The sequence below is a fragment of the Bubalus kerabau genome, chromosome X (assembly GCF_029407905.1).
Source record: "Bubalus kerabau isolate K-KA32 ecotype Philippines breed swamp buffalo chromosome X, PCC_UOA_SB_1v2, whole genome shotgun sequence".
In the NCBI taxonomy this organism is placed as follows: domain Eukaryota; kingdom Metazoa; phylum Chordata; class Mammalia; order Artiodactyla; family Bovidae; genus Bubalus; species Bubalus kerabau.
In genome coordinates, this window is record NC_073647.1 from 77,995,846 (window position 1) to 78,015,151 (window position 19,306).

General features: G+C 36.6%; 1 protein-coding gene across 6 annotated transcripts in view; it reads left to right on the top strand.

Moving 5' to 3' along the window:
* The window catches only part of PLS3 (plastin 3), a 97,595-nt gene that overhangs the window by 43,800 nt on the left and 34,489 nt on the right, over positions 1-19,306 (top strand). For 4 of the 6 annotated variants that reach the window (XM_055562941.1, XM_055562942.1, XM_055562939.1 and 1 more), the window contains 2 exons: positions 3,932-4,016; positions 7,083-7,163. In XM_055562941.1, the coding sequence (XP_055418916.1) occupies positions 7,091-7,163 (73 nt within the window). In that variant the 5' untranslated portion in view covers positions 3,932-4,016; positions 7,083-7,090. The remainder of the gene's footprint in view (positions 1-3,931; positions 4,017-7,082; positions 7,164-19,306) is intronic. The other 2 variants (XM_055562943.1, XM_055562944.1) reach the window with 1 other exon arrangement.

Genomic DNA, 19,306 nt, shown 5'->3' on the forward strand with positions numbered 1-19,306 from the left:
AGTGAAGTCGCTCAGTCGTGTCCGACTCTTAGCGACCCCATGGACTGCAGCCTACCAGGCTCCTCCATCCATGGGATTTTCCAGGCAAGAGTACTGGAGTGGGGTGCCATCGTCTTCCCTAAATTATTTAAATATGGTATTTTCTTCCAGGGTAGTACTTAATTGCTGGATTCCATCAAGTACCCATAAGTAATCTTAAGGACAAACCTTTTTTTATTCATGCTGCTGCTGCTGCTGCTAAGTCACTTCAGTCGTGTCCGACTCTGTGCGACCCCAGAGACAGCAGCCCACCAGGCTTCCCCGTCCCTGGGATTCTTCAGGCAAGCAGCCCACCAGGCTTCCCCGTCCCTGGGATTCTTCAGGCAAGAACACTGGAGTGGGTTGCCATTTCCTTCTCCAAATTTTTTTTTTATTCATAGTGGGAAAAAAATCTGCATTAAATAGTTAATTTAAATATTATGATTTTTGTCAACTGAGGTGTGTATTGTGAGGCTTTTAAACTTTGCATTGGATTTCTTAGTTTTAGTTCAGGTGCTTCAGTGTAGCATTTATTTATTTACTTTCAAATAATCATAAATAAAATGGAGTTTATTTAAGTGGGAGACTCCTAAATTAAACTATGTTGTTATCCGGAACGAAACAAATATTCTTTGGGTAATATATACGTGTTACAGTTCTTTTAATTCTTAGTTGTGTCTCTTCTTGTCTCCTGTAGCTGAAGAATCTGAGCTATCAGTGTAAAAGGGGTCACTTTAGGCTTTCATGATGGTATTTAGACAGGAATAAGAAATTAGGAAACTTGAAAGTGTATTTTGTGTTTTTTTTTAATGATGCATTTTATTAATTATTTTAAGTAAGCATGTGCCTTGAAATCATTTCTATGAGATGTATGTATATCCTAATTTTGCAGGATGAACAAAAGTGCTACTTTCTTGGCCTGCTTGAGATGAATTTAATAATCCTTAAAGTTTTAAGAGTCTTTCCCCCATATCTACCTTTTACTGCAACCACTAATTCACTTTGTGTCAAATTATAATTATCTACATCTTTGTCTTCCCCAGATTGTAAATACTTTGAGGGCAGGAACTAGACATATAACAGAGACCTGGGTAAAATTGTGTGAGGATAGAAGTGCATATGTGTTAAAGGAGGGGTATAAAGAAGAGGCAAGAGATTTCTACTCTGTTAGCGCTGCTGCCTGCAAAGGGGAGAACTGGGAGAGAAGGACTGATTCAGAACCCACTGGTTAGCCAGAATGAAAGGTGCTGCAGGTTGGGGCTGGGGCTGGGTATGGGGTGGGTGGAAGGTACATGTCCAGAACCACTTTTGCCTAATTTTCTCTTTTATAGAAGTGATATAACAATATAAGAATAATATATTCTTTTTTTAAAAATTTTTTGGAACTCTGCATCAGATAGGTATACCTTTCCATTTCTCCTTTGCCTTTTGCTTCTTTTCTTTTTTTTAAATTTAAATTTATTTATTTTAATTGGACGCTAATTACTCTACAATACTGTACTGGTTCTGCCACACATCAACATGAATCTGCCACGGGTATAACACGTGTTCCCCATCCTGAACCCCCCTCCCACCTCCCTCCCCATACCATCCCTCTGGGTCATCCCAGTGCACCAGCCCCAAGCATCCTGTATCGAACCTGGACTAGTGATTCGTTTCTTATATGATATTATACATGTTCCCATGACATTCCCCCAAATCATCCCACCCTCTCCTTCTCCCACAGAGTCCAAAAGACTGTTCTATACATCTGTGTCTCTTTTGCTACCTCGCATACAGGGTTATTGTTACCATCTTTCTAAATTCCATATATATGCATTAGTATACTGCATTTGGTGTTTTTCTTCTTGGCTTACTTCACTCTGTATAATAGGCTCCAGTTTCCTCCACCTCATTAGAACTGATTCAAATGTATTCTTTTTAATGGCTGAGTAATACTCCATTGTGTATATGTACCACAGCTTTCTTATCCATTCATCTGCTGATGGACATCTAGGTTGCTTCCATGTCCTGGCTATTATAAACAGTGCGGCGATGAACATTGGGGTGCACGTGTCTCTTTCAATTCTGATTTCCTCGGTGTGTATGCCCAGCAGTGGGACTGCTGGGTCATAAGGCAGTTCTATTTCCAGGTTTTAAAGGAATCTCCACACTGTTCTCCATAGTGGCTGTACTAGTTTGCATTCCCACCAACAGCGTAAGAGGGTTCCCTTTTCTCCACATCCTCTCCATCATTTATTGCTTGTAGACTTTTGGATAGCAGCCCTTCTGACTGGCTTGAAATGGTACCTCACTGTGGTTTTGATTTTCATTTCTCTGATAATGAGTGATGTTGAGCATCTTTTCATGTGTTTATGTATGTATGTCTTCTTTGGAGAAATGTCTGTTTAGTTCTTTGGCCCATTTTTTGATTGGGTCATTTATTTTTCTGTAATTGAGCTGCAGGAGTTGCTTGGATATTTTTGAGATTAGTTGTTTGTCAGTTGCTTCATTTGCTATTATTTTCTCCCATTCTGAAGGCTGTCTTTTCACCTTGCTTATAGTTTCCTCTACATATAAAGCCCTAAAGACTCCACCAGAAAATTACTAGAGCTAATCAATGAATATAGTAAAGTTGCAGGATATAAAATCAACACACAGAAATCCTTTGCATTCCTATACACTAATAATGAGAAAATAGAAAGAGAAATTAAGGAAACAATTCCATTCACCATTGCAATGAAAAGAATAAAATACTTAGGAATATATCTATCTAAAGAAACTAAAGAGCTATATATAGAAAACTATAAAACTCTGGTGAAAGAAATCAAAGAGGACACTAATAGATGGAGAAATATACTATGTTCATGGATTGAAAGAATCAATATAGTGAAAATGAGTATACTACCCAAGGCAATCTATAGATTCAATGCAGTCCCTATCAAGCTACCAACAGTATTTTTCACAGAGCTAGAACAAATAATTTCACAATTTGTATGGAAATACAAAAAACCTCGAATAGCCAAAGCAATCTTGAGAAGGAAGAACGGAACTGGAGGAATCAACCTGCCTGACTTCAGGATCTACTACAAAGCCACAGTCATCAAGACAGTATGGTACTGGCACAAAGACAGAAATATAGATAAATGGAAAAAAATAGAAAGCCCAGAGATAAATCTATGCACCTATGGACACCTTATCTTTGACAAAGGAGGCAAGAATATACAATGGAGAAAAGACAATCTCTTTAACATGTGGTGCTGGGAAAACTGGTCAACCAAATGTAAAAGAATGAAACTAGAACACTTTCTAACACCATACACAAAAATAAACTCAAAATGGATTAAAGATCTAAACGTAAGACCAGAAACTATAAAACTCTTAGAGGAGAACATGGGCAAAACACTCTCTGACATAAATCACAGAAGGATCCTCTATGACCCACCTCCCAGAATATTGGAAATAAAAGCAAAAATAAACAAATGGGATCTAATTAAAATTAAAAGCTTCTGCACAACAAAAAATAATATATTGTTAAAAAAACATATATTTTGGATTATTATTGACTCACAAATTGCCAAACAAGATGGAAACTTTAGAACTGAAGGAGAGGCCACGTGTTTTTAATTTTCTGAGACAGTCTCACTTTCAAACTTTCTGTGCCATTGTTCTGTGTGATATCATTACTAGAGAGGGGCAATTATTTCACATTGAAAACATGATTACTTAAAATATGTGTAAAGAAAATTAGAGTGAAACCTGTAGAGTATTTTGGTAATCAGAAATGTTGAACATCATATTAGTAAGGTATAGAATATTTTTAAAAGTACCATTATCAGGTTGCAGGCTAACTTAGGCAAAAACATTTTTTACTCTCCAAATCTTGAAAATGACTGCCTTCGTATACAACTGAAGATCTTTCTTTACCCTATAGATCCTGAGACTGCTCTGAAAGGTGTTTTTTACACAGCTTATCTACTGAGAAGTTGTCCATCTTTAGTGACATTTTAACACTAGAGGTAAGAAAAGTTTTATGAACAGACAAGTTTTTGAAAAGTCTGCTATTTAACTTTTTAAAAATATGAGTCATTGTAAATGTGTGTTGTATTAGGGTGGAAACATAGCAAATAGTATCATATGGTCATTTTAAATCTTTGCAGGGATTTGAGAAACCTGAGTTTGAATTCTAAAAGGAGTAAGAATATTTGCCTCAAAAGGCTGTTATGAGGGTTCAGATGATTAGTAGGAATATGAATTTATCTGATGTAGGGCTTGGCACATAGTTGTTGAATGGATGAATTTATGAAAGTACTATTTTTTTGAGTCCCTTACTACATGACTGGAATTGTGGTTAGTTCTAGAAGTGACAGTGATGGGTGTGCAGAAGACAGATGTGGTTCACTCTCTTTTGAGCTCTTCTGTATTAAATATTAGGCATCATGGCAGACAGAAGAGTTGGCAAGTAATTTTTTAACTTTTAATAAAAGTGTTTAAAAGAGATAAATATAAGATCTCAAATTTGCTTTTCATATAGTTTTTGAACTTTAACAGGCAACACATTTAGGGCAGTGACACTATCCTGTATGATACTATAATGGTATCCATTTTGTATATACAAAATGCATAGTATGTACAGCACAAAGAGTGAGCCTAATGTAAACTGTTGACTTAGGTGACAATGCTGTGTTAAAGAAGGTTCATCAGTTGTAACAAATGTATCACTGATGAAAGATGTTCATAATGAGGGAGGCTGTGAGACTGTTAGGGCAGGGGGTATATGGAAACTAAATTCTCTGCTTTTTGCTCAGTTCGGCTAAAAAGTAAATTTCTTTAAAAAGATTGTGTATGTGAAAGTCGCTCAGTCATGTCCAACTCTTTGCAACCCCATGGACTGTAGCTGGCCAGGTTCCTCTGACCATGGAATTCTCTGGGCAAGAATACTGGAGTGGGTTGCCATTTCCTCCTCCAGGAGTTAAAAAGATTAAATGAGGAAAAAAAAAAAAAAGGCAACAAATAATCATGTGCATTTCCTTCTGTCTAAAAGTTGTTAATAGGTTTGTATGTGGGGATTTTCCATTGTAGTACAGACCTCCTTTCTCTATTGCAGGAATCAATCAAGATTTTCTGTAAAGGTCCCCTCATAAATATTGTACACCAAGAGGCAAAATAAGAATATTATATTATTTATGTCAAGGATTTAACTATTGTTTCCACAATTTTTTACTGACAAAATTCAAAAAATAATAACTATTTGAGTACTTTTTTCAGCACTACAACTGTAGTTATGAGAAAAAATGGAATTCCTTTTTTTTTTTTCTGGGATAACATTTCATTTTATTGAAGTTCAAACATTTGACAGCAGATGTCTATCTGAAAAAAAAAAAAAACAAAAAAAAACAACATACAGATGGTCGGGGCCATACAGAAATAAGCAGTGGTCCAGATTGGTCCCACAGACCATAGTTTGCCAAGCCCTATTTGTTGGTTAAATAGGTAAAATAGGGCCAAATCAGGAAGAGTATAAGCTCAAATAATGTTAATAAGTTGTGTACACAAAGATGTGTTGATAAGCATGCTCTTGTGTGTGTTTCTGTATCAAACCCAAAAATAATTTGTTTTAGTTGATTCATTCTTTAATGGGGATGATTGGTAGCTATTAGTATGCTCCTATTTGAACATAAGATTTTCCACAGTGAATGACTCTTAAATGACTTAAGGGGAAAAAATGGTAACTATGTGAGGTGATAGATGTGTTAACTTACTTTATTGTGGTTGAGTTACTATATATTTCACAATATATGTATATATCAAGTTGTTATGTTGTACAGCTTAAACTTACACAATATTATGTCACATATCTCAATAAAGACGGAAAAAATGGAACTAGCCAGTAAGATAGATAGATGCTAATTGAAAAAGTTATTTTGAAAACATTTCTTTATTTATTGGCCATGCTATGTGGCATACGGGATCTTAGTTCCCCCTCCAGGGATTGAACCTGTGCCCTTTGCAGTGGAAGTACAGAGACCTAACCACTGGACCACCAGGGAAGTCCTAAAAAAGTTATATTTTACTTGAATCTTTAGTCACATAATTTTGACTTCATTTTGGCTCATATAACCAAGAATCTATCATTTCTTGCTACCTTGCCCCCTTCTTTACATTCTTTGAATGCAGCATAAGACTTTGTCCTTGAAAGGAAGATTGAGAAGTATTTTTGTCTGAGGAGCTTTTGACCAATGATAATTTCTCATTTGTTTTCTTCATTATGGCTGTAGCTAGAAATATGGGAACCTATTCAGATAGTTCTAGTAGTTTGCATTTCTGTCTAAATTGTCCCTAAAATGAGAGTTTACAGAATTGCTTATAATATATTCATCACAAATTTTTTGTCTTAAAATTTTTTTCTTCCAGTTTTATAGATATAATTGGCATACAGCATTGTAGAAGTTTAAGGTGAACAGCAAAATGATTTATATACATCATGAAAAGATCATCACAATAAATTTATTAAACATGCATTATCTCATATAGATACAAAATAAAAGAAAAACATGTTTTTCCTTTTGATGAGAACTCTTAGGATTTGCTCTCTTAACAACTTTCATATTATAGTTATCATGTTGTACATTACATCCCTATTACTTACTTATAACTGGGAGTTTATACCTTTTGACTGCCTTCATCCAATTCCCTATCCTCTGGTAAACCCCTGCATCTTGTAACCACCAATCTCATCTCTTTTTCTGTCAGTTTGTTTTTGAAGTATAATTGACCCACAACACTGTTAGTTCTTGTTACCTAACATAGTGATTTGATATTTCTGTACATTCCAAACTGATCACCAGGATAAGTCTAGTTTTAATTATGTCACCACACAAAGATATTAGTTATTTACTGTATTTCCCACACTGTACATTTCATACCTGTGACTCAGTTATTTTTCAATTTATAATTGGAAGTTTGTACCTCTTTACCTTGCTCACTTCTTTCCTCCCCCTCTCCCCTCCCGTCCTGCATCTACCTGTTTGTTCTCTTTATCTGTGACTGTTTTCAAGTCTTAACCTTTTTTGGTTTCTCTTTAGATCTTTAAATGGATGAGATGGCTACCACTCAGATTTCCAAAGATGAGCTTGATGAACTCAAAGAGGCCTTTGCAAAAGTTGGTGAGTTGTTTTTTTGTAGGGTAACTATGGTAAAGCAGTGTTTATTTGGCACTAATGAAAGTTATTTCTCTGAAAAATTATGTGAATGGTTAATCAGGAAACTAGTTAAAATCTATGGAATAAAGTTCTAGAAGCCACACTTTAAACTGTGTCATTGCTAATTATAGCTAGTATCTAATATGGTGAAAGGTTTTTAGTCCAGGGTCCCAGTCTTTAACTGGGGGCTTCTGTGGCTCCTGAAATTTGTAGACAAATTTTGTTTTACCATATTTTTCTGAGGAGAGAATTTGAAGCTTTCACTATATTCTCAAGGAGCCAACTGACCCCCAAAATGTTAAGAACCATTAGATGATATTGTGTGTGTGTGTGTGCGCATGTGTGCATGTGCATGCTCAGTCATGCAGTCATGTGTGATTCTTTGCAACCCCATGGACTATAGCCCACTAGGCTCCTCTGCCCATGTAATTTTCCAGGCGATAATACTGGTGTGGATTGCCATTCCCTACTCTAGGTGATCTTCCTGACCCACCTGGGAATCCAGGATGATAGTTCGCTTTTAATTAACATGGCTTTACTGCCTTTTTCATGGATGTATTGTGCCTTTGGATAATGCACACTGTTCTACCTTCTTGAATTATCATATGTATAAGATGGGAAGGATTATCATACCATTTGTCTTATCCTTTAACATCATATAACATGTCTTCAAATTTAGCAGCTATGGAAGCAACTTATAGTATTTACCTTCCATTATTTCAGTGCTCAGGTCAAGTCAGTAAAGATAATGAGAAAAGACCTGATTATTGATGTGTGTACTCAACAGGTGCTTTCAGAGGGGGAGTATTACTGTTTGATATCTTCTTGATATGAAGTTAAATCATAATAATTTGTTATTTAAACCAGAATCTACTCTTTGACCTATGTTGGAAACCCCAAGTGAAAAGTGAGAAAATACACATCTCTTGTTGTTCACTTGCTCAGTCATGTCCGACTCTTTGTGACCCCATGGACCGTGTCACGCCAGGCTTCCTTGTCCTTCACTATCTCCTGGAATGTGCTCAAACTCATGTCCATTGAATCGGTGATGCCATCCAACCACCTCGTCCTCTGTCACCCCCTTCTCCTCTTGCCTTCAATCTTTCCCAGCATCACGGCCTTTTCCAATGAGTCAGCTCTTTGCATCAGGTGGCCAAAGTATTGGAGCTTGAACTTCAGCATCAGTCCTTCCTATGAATATTCAGGGTTGATTTCCTTTAGGACTGACTGGTTTGATCTCCTTGCTATATTCCCATATATTTGTGAGTATGTTTATGAAGGCATTTGGTAACAACAACATGCCTTCGGAAAGGTAATGACAGCCCCCCCTCCTAACAGCCAGAGTGACTATTCATAATCCCATCAGAATTCTAACTAGGAAAAAATAGTCCTGAATCTTTAACATGACTATGTGTGTGTATGGAAAAAAAAGATAGTTAACTTGCCATTCATACCACTTACTGGACTATTCAATGTACTACTCAGTTTAATATTAGATTGATTATGGAAAACAGCAGGTGAATTATTGGCTGCAAGACTATTTATATCACATTATTCTGTAGAAATTGTTTTTTGTTTAATCATTGTTTCCTTTGAACTTTCTGTTTTATTTTTATTCATCTTCAGTGTTGGGGACAGCCTTTTATTTTTTTATTTTTTGGTTATCCATTTTATTTTATTTTTGAATTTATTTTTAATTGGAGGATAATTGCTTTACAATGTTGTATTGGTTTCTGCCTAATTTGTTTTTTTATTGTTAGAATTTTGGTGTGGATACCTTATTATTGCTATTACTTAATCTTCAAGACCTCACCTCCTCAAATCAATGTTTACTGTTGAATACTGGTTTTGTTCTCATGTGCAGCATCTTAGAAATATTTGTGTGAAATATTTTTTAAAAAATAAAATTAACTCAAATATTATTTACCTGATGGCACTGGAATAGTTTTGTCAGTAAAAGAGCTTAATTGCTCTTTTAAAGCTTAATGATATAAAAAGGGGTTGACCAATTATCTCCAAGGAGGAAATGGGGCTAAATTGGGCTAATGAGGAATCAATTAGAACTTGGACTGCAACAAAGGGTCATTGTAGAACTTCTGTCTTACTTTAAATCATATATTTTGGAGGGTTTAAGGAAGGCAAAGACCTTCTCAAAGCTGAGAGACTGGACCATGTGTCTTACTGAAGCTCTACCAGGCATATATTCCTGTGATATGTAGACTCTTATCACTGTGTGCTATAAACAGGAATTCTGGAGTCCAAAATTTCTACCTGTTCCACATAATATTCTTTGTATTCCCCCTCAGTATCTAGCTCACTGTTGTGCACGTTTAGTTTTCAATACATAAATAATTCCATTCTAAGGCATTATACATAGTCTTTTCATGTAGTAGGACTTTATCACAAAGGGTCTTTGTTATGAAGATTTTCATCATGGCAGAATTTATTGCTGAAGGATTTGGCCATTACAGTGTAACACATAAAATTTGTATTTTTCAGCATATTAAAAACTGTGTATTGTCTTTCAGAAAAGTGTTTAAAGACCCAGATAAATCTAGATTTTCTTTTAAAATCTTTGTAGTTTTTAGTTATTCTTATTTACAGAGCCCTTAGGCAACTATTAAAGGTATTATGGAAATCCCTTTTTTTTTCCTTCATTCAGGGAAACTTGTTTTTAAAAACAAGATCCATAACTTATTTTCCTGACAAGGACAATTCTTTTTTATGGGGAGGGAAGGGAGGACTACTTTATCTCAGTTCAATTGTGACAAAATATGGAAATCTTTATATGATTTTTCCCATCTATTAACAATAATAGCCTTGATTATCTCTTTAGAAATTCAGCAAAATCATAGTGTATGGAGAAAATATCTGTAATTACCACTAATCATGGGTTTTGTTCAATCAATTAGTACTGCTTTAAAATTCCCTTTATTAGCAATAAAAATCGAGTACTAAGACTTAAAGTTCTCCTTTCACTCACTTTCTGCACCTGCTTAATGTTAAGTTCCAAGCAGTATATTTTCATCTAATTATTTTCATTTTCTCAATATTTGTTTCCAGTATTTCTCAATGGGATAGCAGAAGCCTTGGCTCTCATTTTTTCTTACATCATGATGTTTCGGTTTTAATTTAAATGCTGCAAGGCTGCATAAATTCTTTCTAAAGAAGAATATATAAAGCTTTTCAGAACACTTAGGAAGTAAATATTTTACCAAGTAGAAAATGTCTTTTACATTTTGAAACTTTAATCTTGTTAGGGAAGCCAGAGTTCATTTGAATGATTACTTGTCATAAAAGTAAATTCATGTAATATAGAAATTCTCAGATTGGCTTTAGTCCTGCAAACACTTACATCTGACTTTTTTCTCTCCTTAGCAGCAGCCACTCTGCTTTAAAAAACAAAACAGGAATTCTACACTTTTGAAGTTAAAGAATAATGGGGCTTCATAAGTAACTAGGAATACTGTGGGTATATTCCTTTGAGGCTGCCCACCAAACTAAGCCAAAAATTTTTGGTTATGGTAATTGTAGCTGTACCAGATTTTCTCATCTCAGGAAGTTAAGTGTTATCAAATTACTTGATATTCTCTAGTATATAAAAATCACATCCAGATGATGTGACAAAAAGTACAGTGGTTTCATTTAATTTACTTTTAGTATTCAATAAAATGACACCAGTGTATATTTGTTTAATTACGGCTTAAAACATAAAAACTGGCCAGAAGGGAATGGCAGGACATATTTAAGTGATGAAAGAGAAAAGCCTACAACCCAGATTACTGTATCCAGCAAGGATCACATTAAAATATGAAGGAGAAATCCAAAGCTTTACAGGCAAGCAAAAGCTGAGAGAATTCATTACCACTAAACCAGCTCTTCAACAAATGCTAAAGGATCTTCTCTCAACAGGAAGCACAGAAAGGGAGTATAAACTTGAACCCAAAATAACAAACTAAATGGCAACGGGATCATACTTATCAATAATTGGCTTAAATGTAAATGGGTTGAATGCCCCAAACAAAAGACAAAGACTGGCTGAATGGATACAAAACCAAGACCCCTGTATATGTTGTTTACAAGAGACCCACCTCAAAACAAGGGACACATATAGGCTAAAAGTGAACGGCTGGAAAAAAGATATTCCAAATAAAGAGACCAAAAGAAAGCAGGAGTAGCAATACTCATATCAGATAAAATAGACTTTTAAAACAAAGGCTGTGAAAAGAGACAAAGAAGGACACAACATAATAATCAAAAGACCAATCCACGAAGAAGATATAACAATTATAAATATATATGCACCCAACATGCTGCTGCTGCTACGTTGCTTCAGTCATGTCCGACTCTGTGCGACCCAATAAACAGCAGCCCACCAGGCTCCCCCATCCCTGGGATTCTCCAGGCAAGAACACTGGAGTGGGGTGCCATTTCCTTCTTCAATGCACCCAACATAGGAGCACCGTAATATGTAAGGCAAATGCTAACAATTATGAAAGGGGAATTTAACAATAACACAATAATAGTGGGAGACCTTAATACCGCACTCACACCTATGGATAGATCAACTAAACAGAAAATTAACAAGGAAACACAAACTTTAAATGATACAATAGACCAGTTAGACCTAATTGATATCTATAGGAGATTTCACCCTAAAACAAGGAATTTCACCTTTTACTCAAGTGCACATGGAACCTTCTCCAGGGTAGATCACATTCTGGGCCATAAATCTAGCCTTGGAAAATTCAAAAAAATTGAAATCATTCCAAGCATCTTTTCTGACCACAATGCAGTAAGATTAGATCTCAATTACATGAGAAAAAATATTAAAAATTCCAACATATGGAGGCTGAACAACATGCTGCTTAATAACCAACAAATCACAGAAGAATCAAAAAAGAAATAAAAATCTGCATAAAAAGAATGAAAATGAAAACACACAACCCCAAACCTATGGAACACTGTAAAAGCAGTGCTAAGGGGAAGGTTCACAGCGATACAGGCTTACCTCAAGAAAGAAGAAAAAAGTCAACTAAATAACCAAACTCTACACCTAAAGCAACTAGAAGGAAGAAATGAAGAACCCCAGGGTTAGTAGAAGGAAAGAAATCTTTAAAATTAGGGTAGAAGTAAATGCAAAAGAGACAATAGCAAAAATCAAGAAACCTAAAAGCTGGTTCTTTGAGAAAATAAATAAAATTGAAAAACCATTAGCCAGACTCATCAAGAAACAAAGGGAGAAGAATCATATCAACAAAATTAGAAATGAAAATGGAGAAATCACAACAGACAACATAGAAATACAAAGAATCATAAGAGACTACTATCAGCAACTATATGCCAATAAAATGGACAACTTGAAAAATGGACAAATTCTTAGAAAACTACAACTTTCCAAAACTAAGCCTGGAAGAAACAGAAAATCTTAACAGACCCATCACAAGCACAGAAATTGAAACTGCAAACAGAAATCTTCCAGCAAGCAAAACCCCAGTACCAGATGGCTTCACAGCTGAATTCTACCAAAAATTTAGAGAAGAGCTATGAAATTAAAAGACACTTACTCCTTGGAAGAAAAGTTATGACCAACCTAGATAGCATATTGAAAAGCAGAGACATTACTTTGCCAACAAAGGTCCATCTAGTCAAGGCTATGGTTTTTCCAGTGGTCATGTATGGATGTGAGAGTTGGACTGTGAAGAAAGCTGAGCGCCGAAGAATTGATGCTTTTGAACTGTGGTGTTGGAGAAGACTCTTGAGAGTCCCTTGGACTGCAAGGAGATCCAACGAGTCCATTCTAAAGGAGATCAGTCCTAGGTGTTCATTGGAAGGACTGATGCTAAAGCTGAAACTCCAATACTTTGGGCACCTCATGCAAAGAGTTTAGTCATTGGAAAAGACTCTGTTACTGGGAGGGATTGGGGGCAGGAGGAGAAGGGGACGACAGAGGATGAGATGGCTGGATGGCATCACCAACTCGATGGACATGAGTTTGGGTGAACTCTGGGAGTTGGTGATGGACAGGGAGGCCTGGCGTGCTGTGATTCATGGGATCACAAAGAGTCGGACACGACTGAGTGACTGAACTGAACTAAACTGAACACCTATCCTACTCATACTCTTCTAGAAAATTGCAGAGGAAGGTAAACTTCCAAACTCATTCTATGAGGCTACCATCACCCTAATACCAAAAGCAGGCAAAGATCCCACAAAAAAAGAAAACTACAGGCCAATATCACTGATGAACATAGATGCAAAAATCCTTAAAAAAATTCTAGCAATCAGAATCCAACAACATATTAAAAAGATCATACATCATGACCAAGTGGGCTTTATCCCAGGGGTGCATGGATTCTTTAATATCCCCAAATCAACCAATGTAATACACCACATTAACAAATTGACAGATAAAAATCATATGATTATCTCAATAGATGCACAGAAAGCCTTTGACAAAATCCAACATCCATTTATGATATAAACCTTCCAGAAAGCAAGAATAGAAGGAATATACCTCAACATAATAAAAGCTATACATGACAAACCCACAGCAAACATTATTCTCAATGGTGAAAAATTGAAAGCATTTCCCCTAAAGTCAGGAACAAGACAAGGGTGCCCACTCTCACCAGTACTATTCAACATAGTTTTGGAAGCTTTGGCCACAGTGATCAGAGCAGAAAAAGAAATAAAAGGAATCCAGATTGGAAAAGAAGAAGTTAAAGTCTCACTGTTTGCAGATGACATGATCCTCTACATAGAAAACCCTAAAGACTCCACCAGAAAATTACTAGAGCTAATCAATGAATATAGTAAATTTGCAGGATATAAAATTAACACAGAAATCCCTTGCATTCCTATATACTAACAATGAAAAAACAGAAAGAGAAATTAAGGAAACAATTCCATTCACCATTGCAACAAAAATGATAAAATACTGGGAGAAGGCAATGGCACCCCACTCCAGTACTGTTGCCTGGAAAATCCCATGGATGGAGGAGCCTGGTAGGCTGCAGTCCATGGGGTCGCTAAGAGTCAGACACGACTGAGCAACTTCACTTTCACTTTCCACTTTCATGCATTGGAGAAGGAAATGGCAACCCATTCCAGTTGCCTGGAGAATCCCATGGATGGAGAAGCCTGGTAGGCTGCACTCCATCGCGTTGCACAGATTTGGACACGACTGAAGTGACTTAGCAGCAGCAACAGGAATATATCTATGTAAAGAAACAAAAGACTTATATATAGAAAAGTATAAAACACTGATGAAAGAAATCAAAGAGGACACAAATAGATGGAGAAATATACCATGTTAATGGATTGAAAGAATCAATATAGTGAAAATGAGTATACTACCCAAAGCAATCTATAGATTCAGTGCAATCCCTATTAAGCTACCAATGGTATTTTCCACAGAACTAGAACAAATAATTTCACAATTTGTATGGAAATACAAAAAATCTCAAGTAGCCAAAGCAATCTTGAGAAAGAAGAATGGAACTGGAGGAATCAACCTGCTTGACTTCAGGCTCTACTACAAAGCCACAGTCATCAAGACAGTATGGTACTGGCACAAAGACAGAAATATAGATCAATGGAACAATATAAAAAGCCCAGAGATAAATCCACGCACCTATGGACACCTTATCTTCAACAAAGGAGGCAAGAATATACAATGGAGAAAAGACAATCTCTTTAACAAGTGGTGCTGGGAAAACTGGTCAACCACTTGTAAAATAATGAAACTAGAATGCTTTCTAACACCATACAAAAAATAAACTCAAAATAGATTAAAGATCTAAATGTAATACCAGAAACTATAAAACTCCTAGAGGAAAACATAGGCAAAACACTCTCTGACATAAATAACAGCAGTATCCTCTATGACTCACCTCCCTGAGTAATGGAAATAAAGGCAAAAATAAACAAATGGGACCTAATTAAACTTAAAAGCTTTTGCACAACAAAGGAAATTATAAGCAAGGTGAAAAGACAGCCTTCAGAATGGGAGAAAATAATAGCAAACAAAGCAACTGACAAAGAATTAATCTCAAAAATATTCAAGCAACTCTTGCAACTCAATTCCATAAAAATTAACGACCCAATCAAAAAATGGGCCAAAGACCTAAAGAGACTTTTTTCCAAAGAAGACATACAGATGGCTAATGAACACATCAAAAGATTCTCATCATCACTCAAAACCATAATGAGGTACCATTTCACGCCAGTCAGAATGGCTGCTATCTAAAAGTCTACAAGCAATAAATGCTGGAGAGGGTGTGGAGAAAAGGGAACCCTCTTACAGTGTTGGTGGGAATGCAAACTAGTACAGCCACTATGGAGAACAGTGTGGAGATTCCTTAAAAAACTGGAAATAGAACTGCCTTATGACCCAGCAATCCCACTGCTGGGCATACACACCGAGGAAACCAGAATTAAAAGAGACACCTGTACCCCGATGTTCATCTCAGCACTGTTTATAATAGCCAGGACATGGAAGCAACTTGCTGCTGCTGCTGCTAAGTCGCGTCAGTCGTGTCCGACTCTGTGCAACCCCAATGGACTGCAGCCTACCAGGCTGCAACCTAGATTTCCATCAGCAGATGAATGGATAAGAAAAGCTGTGGTACATATACACAATGGAGTATTACTCAGCCATTTAAAAGAATACATTTGAATCAGTTCTAATGAGGTGGATGAAACTGTAGCCTATTATACAGAGTGAAGTAAGCCAGAAAAAAAACAGCAATACTGTATACTAACATGTGTATATGGAATATAGAAAGATGGTAATGATAACCCTATATGCGTAACGTCTAAGAGACACAGATGTATAGAACAGTCGTTTGGACTCTGGTAGAGAGGACGAGGGTGGGATGATTTGGGAAAATGGCATTGAAATGCATCACCAGTCATTTCGATGAATGAGACAAGGTGCTCGGGGCTGGTGTACTGGGATGACCCAGAGGGATGGGATGGGGAGGGAGGTGGGAGGGGTGTTCAGGATGGGGAACACATGTACACCCATGGCGGATCCATGTCAATGTATGGCAGAACCACTACGGTGATGTAAAGTAATTAGCCTCCAATTAAAATAAATATATTTATATTGAAAAAATAAAAACTACAGCCCAACAAAATAAATAAATAAATAAACAGACCAGTGCTCTTTCACTGTGCCGTCTGGTTAATTATCAATGGAATATTGGAAATTAAGTTCTCAGGATAGTCTGAAAGCCATGTTTTGACTGGGTAGAAGATAGGTGCACAGATTGTAGGTGTGTTGGGCAAGAGCAGGAGCATACATATGTGTGTATGTGTTCTTGTGTGTGTGTATATTTTAAGTGTTCCCACTGAAACGTGTTAAAAGTGTTCCCAGTGGTAGCAGGTGGGAAATCATGGCCTATTTTGAGTTGGGAAACAGTTGATAGACAACATTTTTGATTGCATGGTCTCCAGCCCTCTAATCTTGTCCAGCCTTCAGCTGTACTTGACCTCCACCTTTGGGGATCCAGTATTAGGATGAACTCTTTGGTAGCAATCTCTATTCTACTGTTAGCTGGGATTCATTAAACTGCATCTTTTATGTATTTCTGGAATGAGCTACCTCAAAAGGTATAAGTCGTGAAAGGCAAAACCCGTGTTTATCTAAGCATCTGGAGATGTTTAGCATCTCCCTTTTCTAAAGTTTTAATGGCTAATGAAAGCTCAACTTTATTGCTTAGATCTGAGGATGGAATATAATCTAAATTCTTCTGCACAGATTTCTTGGCTGAGTCTTAAATTAATATTTTGTGTGCTTTCACAGGCGGTCAGGATTGTGTGTGTGTGTGTGTAAATCCATTATTGCTAGATACATAGATTCTTTTTGTCATTTTTTAGTGCAAAAAATTTGTGGAGTTTATCAGTTAAACTAAATGGAACTTTTAAACACAGCATTTTGTAAAGGATGTGCATCTGCACTTGATTGTTTTTCTTCTTTAAGTCCTAATGAGCACTGTCCGCAGTGGGTTAGTAAAAAAGTTGCATATGTATTGCAGATGAGGACACACACATGTGACCTGTTTATAAAGAAAGACACTACATTTAGACAGAATCAAGGCTGGATAAAGCAACACACACACACACACACACACAAACCTAAGAGTCAAGGGAAATCCCAGTTTTTCTCACTGTCAGATTTATAAGACAAAGTAACACCCCAAAAGATGCATTTGAAGTGATAGATTGCACCACATTCCACCTGGACATGGGCAGTGTAAAACAGCAGCTAAAATCAAAACCACTTGAATTCTGGCTCAGCTTTCTCCAGACAAGTACTTAAAATAGCTTAAATAACAGGATGCAAGGGGAGGGAAAACATTTCCTTTTAAGGATATGCATTCTTGGTGTGATTCAAACTTCTGCAGGAACATGGCTGTATAATAAGTTTCTTTACTTTAAGGTTATTTGGGGGGAGGGTTTGGGGAGAGTTAACTGACATCTAAAATAATACTTGTTAAGAGCATAGTAAGGTTTTGTGGTTTTTTTTTTTTTTTAAGTGCAGATGTGAATCTACACATGTCATCATAGACAGACAGACAGAATCTGTTGTTAAAAACATTTGATTCCTTTCTGATGAATTCAGCAGCCAGTGTAAAAGACAGAGGCCTCTCTGTTACACCCTTGGGAGCATCTTTGTGTGTGTGTGTGTGTGTGTGTGTGTGTGTTTTTTAAGTGTAGCAATTTTTCTTTAAAAATAGAACACTTAATTCATTTCTTGAAATTTAGCTCTAGACTCTATGTGGGAACTTTGTTCAGTAGGTAGGTGGAGTTTCTTCTTCCCTCCTCTCCCCAGCCCGTCAGTGTCTACCTACACTGACCATATTTTGTGAACCAAAAGGTTGAGACCCGTGCTTGCAGAAACATTGAAAATGCTCTAGATAATATAGGCTGTATGATAATGTCTATGTTATCAGGTGGTCAAAAATACCATGCTGGACAGAAGAGTTTTCGAAATGCAAAACTTGTTCCACCCCATGCCAATAGGTAGTTAATGAAGAAGGCGCAAATGAGCCAGAAAGGGCCTCCAGAATATTGACAGCTTTAATGAGAAAATAAAGGACTACCATCATGCCAGGAGGTTGTGATTTCCAGTTGTTAAAACTGTTTTTTGTGTGTGTGTTGGCTGGAGATTGGGAATAAAATTAGCATAAAACTGTTTTAAAGTAATTGCACCCTATTTTGTCTTTCAAGTACTTTAGCAGCTGGGAGATTTTCTAAAATTAATCGCAAGCTGCCTTTTAAGGCTCCCTCTGCCTTATTGAAATTAAAATTATTTTCTTCAAAAGGTATGATTTAGAGACAGAAAGCCTTGCAGTAATTTACTAGTACTAACACTAAAATGCCTTTGATCTCAGGAGGTAGTACAAGCTTGTCCTGCTTTTAAAATATGGAGAAACAGAGTAGGTAAAAGGTAAAACTTTACAAATATGTAGAAGAAGATGACATACGGTCAACTATTCTTTTCCCATACCAGGAAAGATACAGGAGAGAGATTCCAAGTAACTCCAGATTTTATAAGGATTTTGAAGCCATAGTTTCAAGTAAGAACCAGACGTTCTGTCTGGTTAATTCTGTATCTTTGGTGTCTAGCCCTGTGCCTGCCACAGAGTAGGTACTTGATTTGCTCTGGAGATTGATTCATGCTATGCAAGTGCACAGTTTTTCTTAATAAAGTCAAAGCAGGTTTCTACATTTAGAATGAGAGAGAGGTCCTGACCTGACAGCCATCACTGGTAGTCTACTTGGATACTCCTTGGTGGGTGTGTTCACTTAGAAAACCAAATTACAGATCTGAAGGCTGCTGGGTGGGGACAGAATTAGAACAAAGGGAATAAGATTGAATGTTATTTAAGGGATATTTCTGTCCTCAGGGTTTCCTGATGGAGTGCCATTCAGTCTATCAGTGCTATTTCTTCATTTTTTGCTCATTGTTGTTTGCTTATTTATGTTTTTAAAATGCCCATTAGATTAGAGCATTATTTTCCTGGTTTAATACTTGAGGATCCTAATAAGAACCTACTGTATAGCACAGAGAACGCTCAATATTCTGTGATGACTTA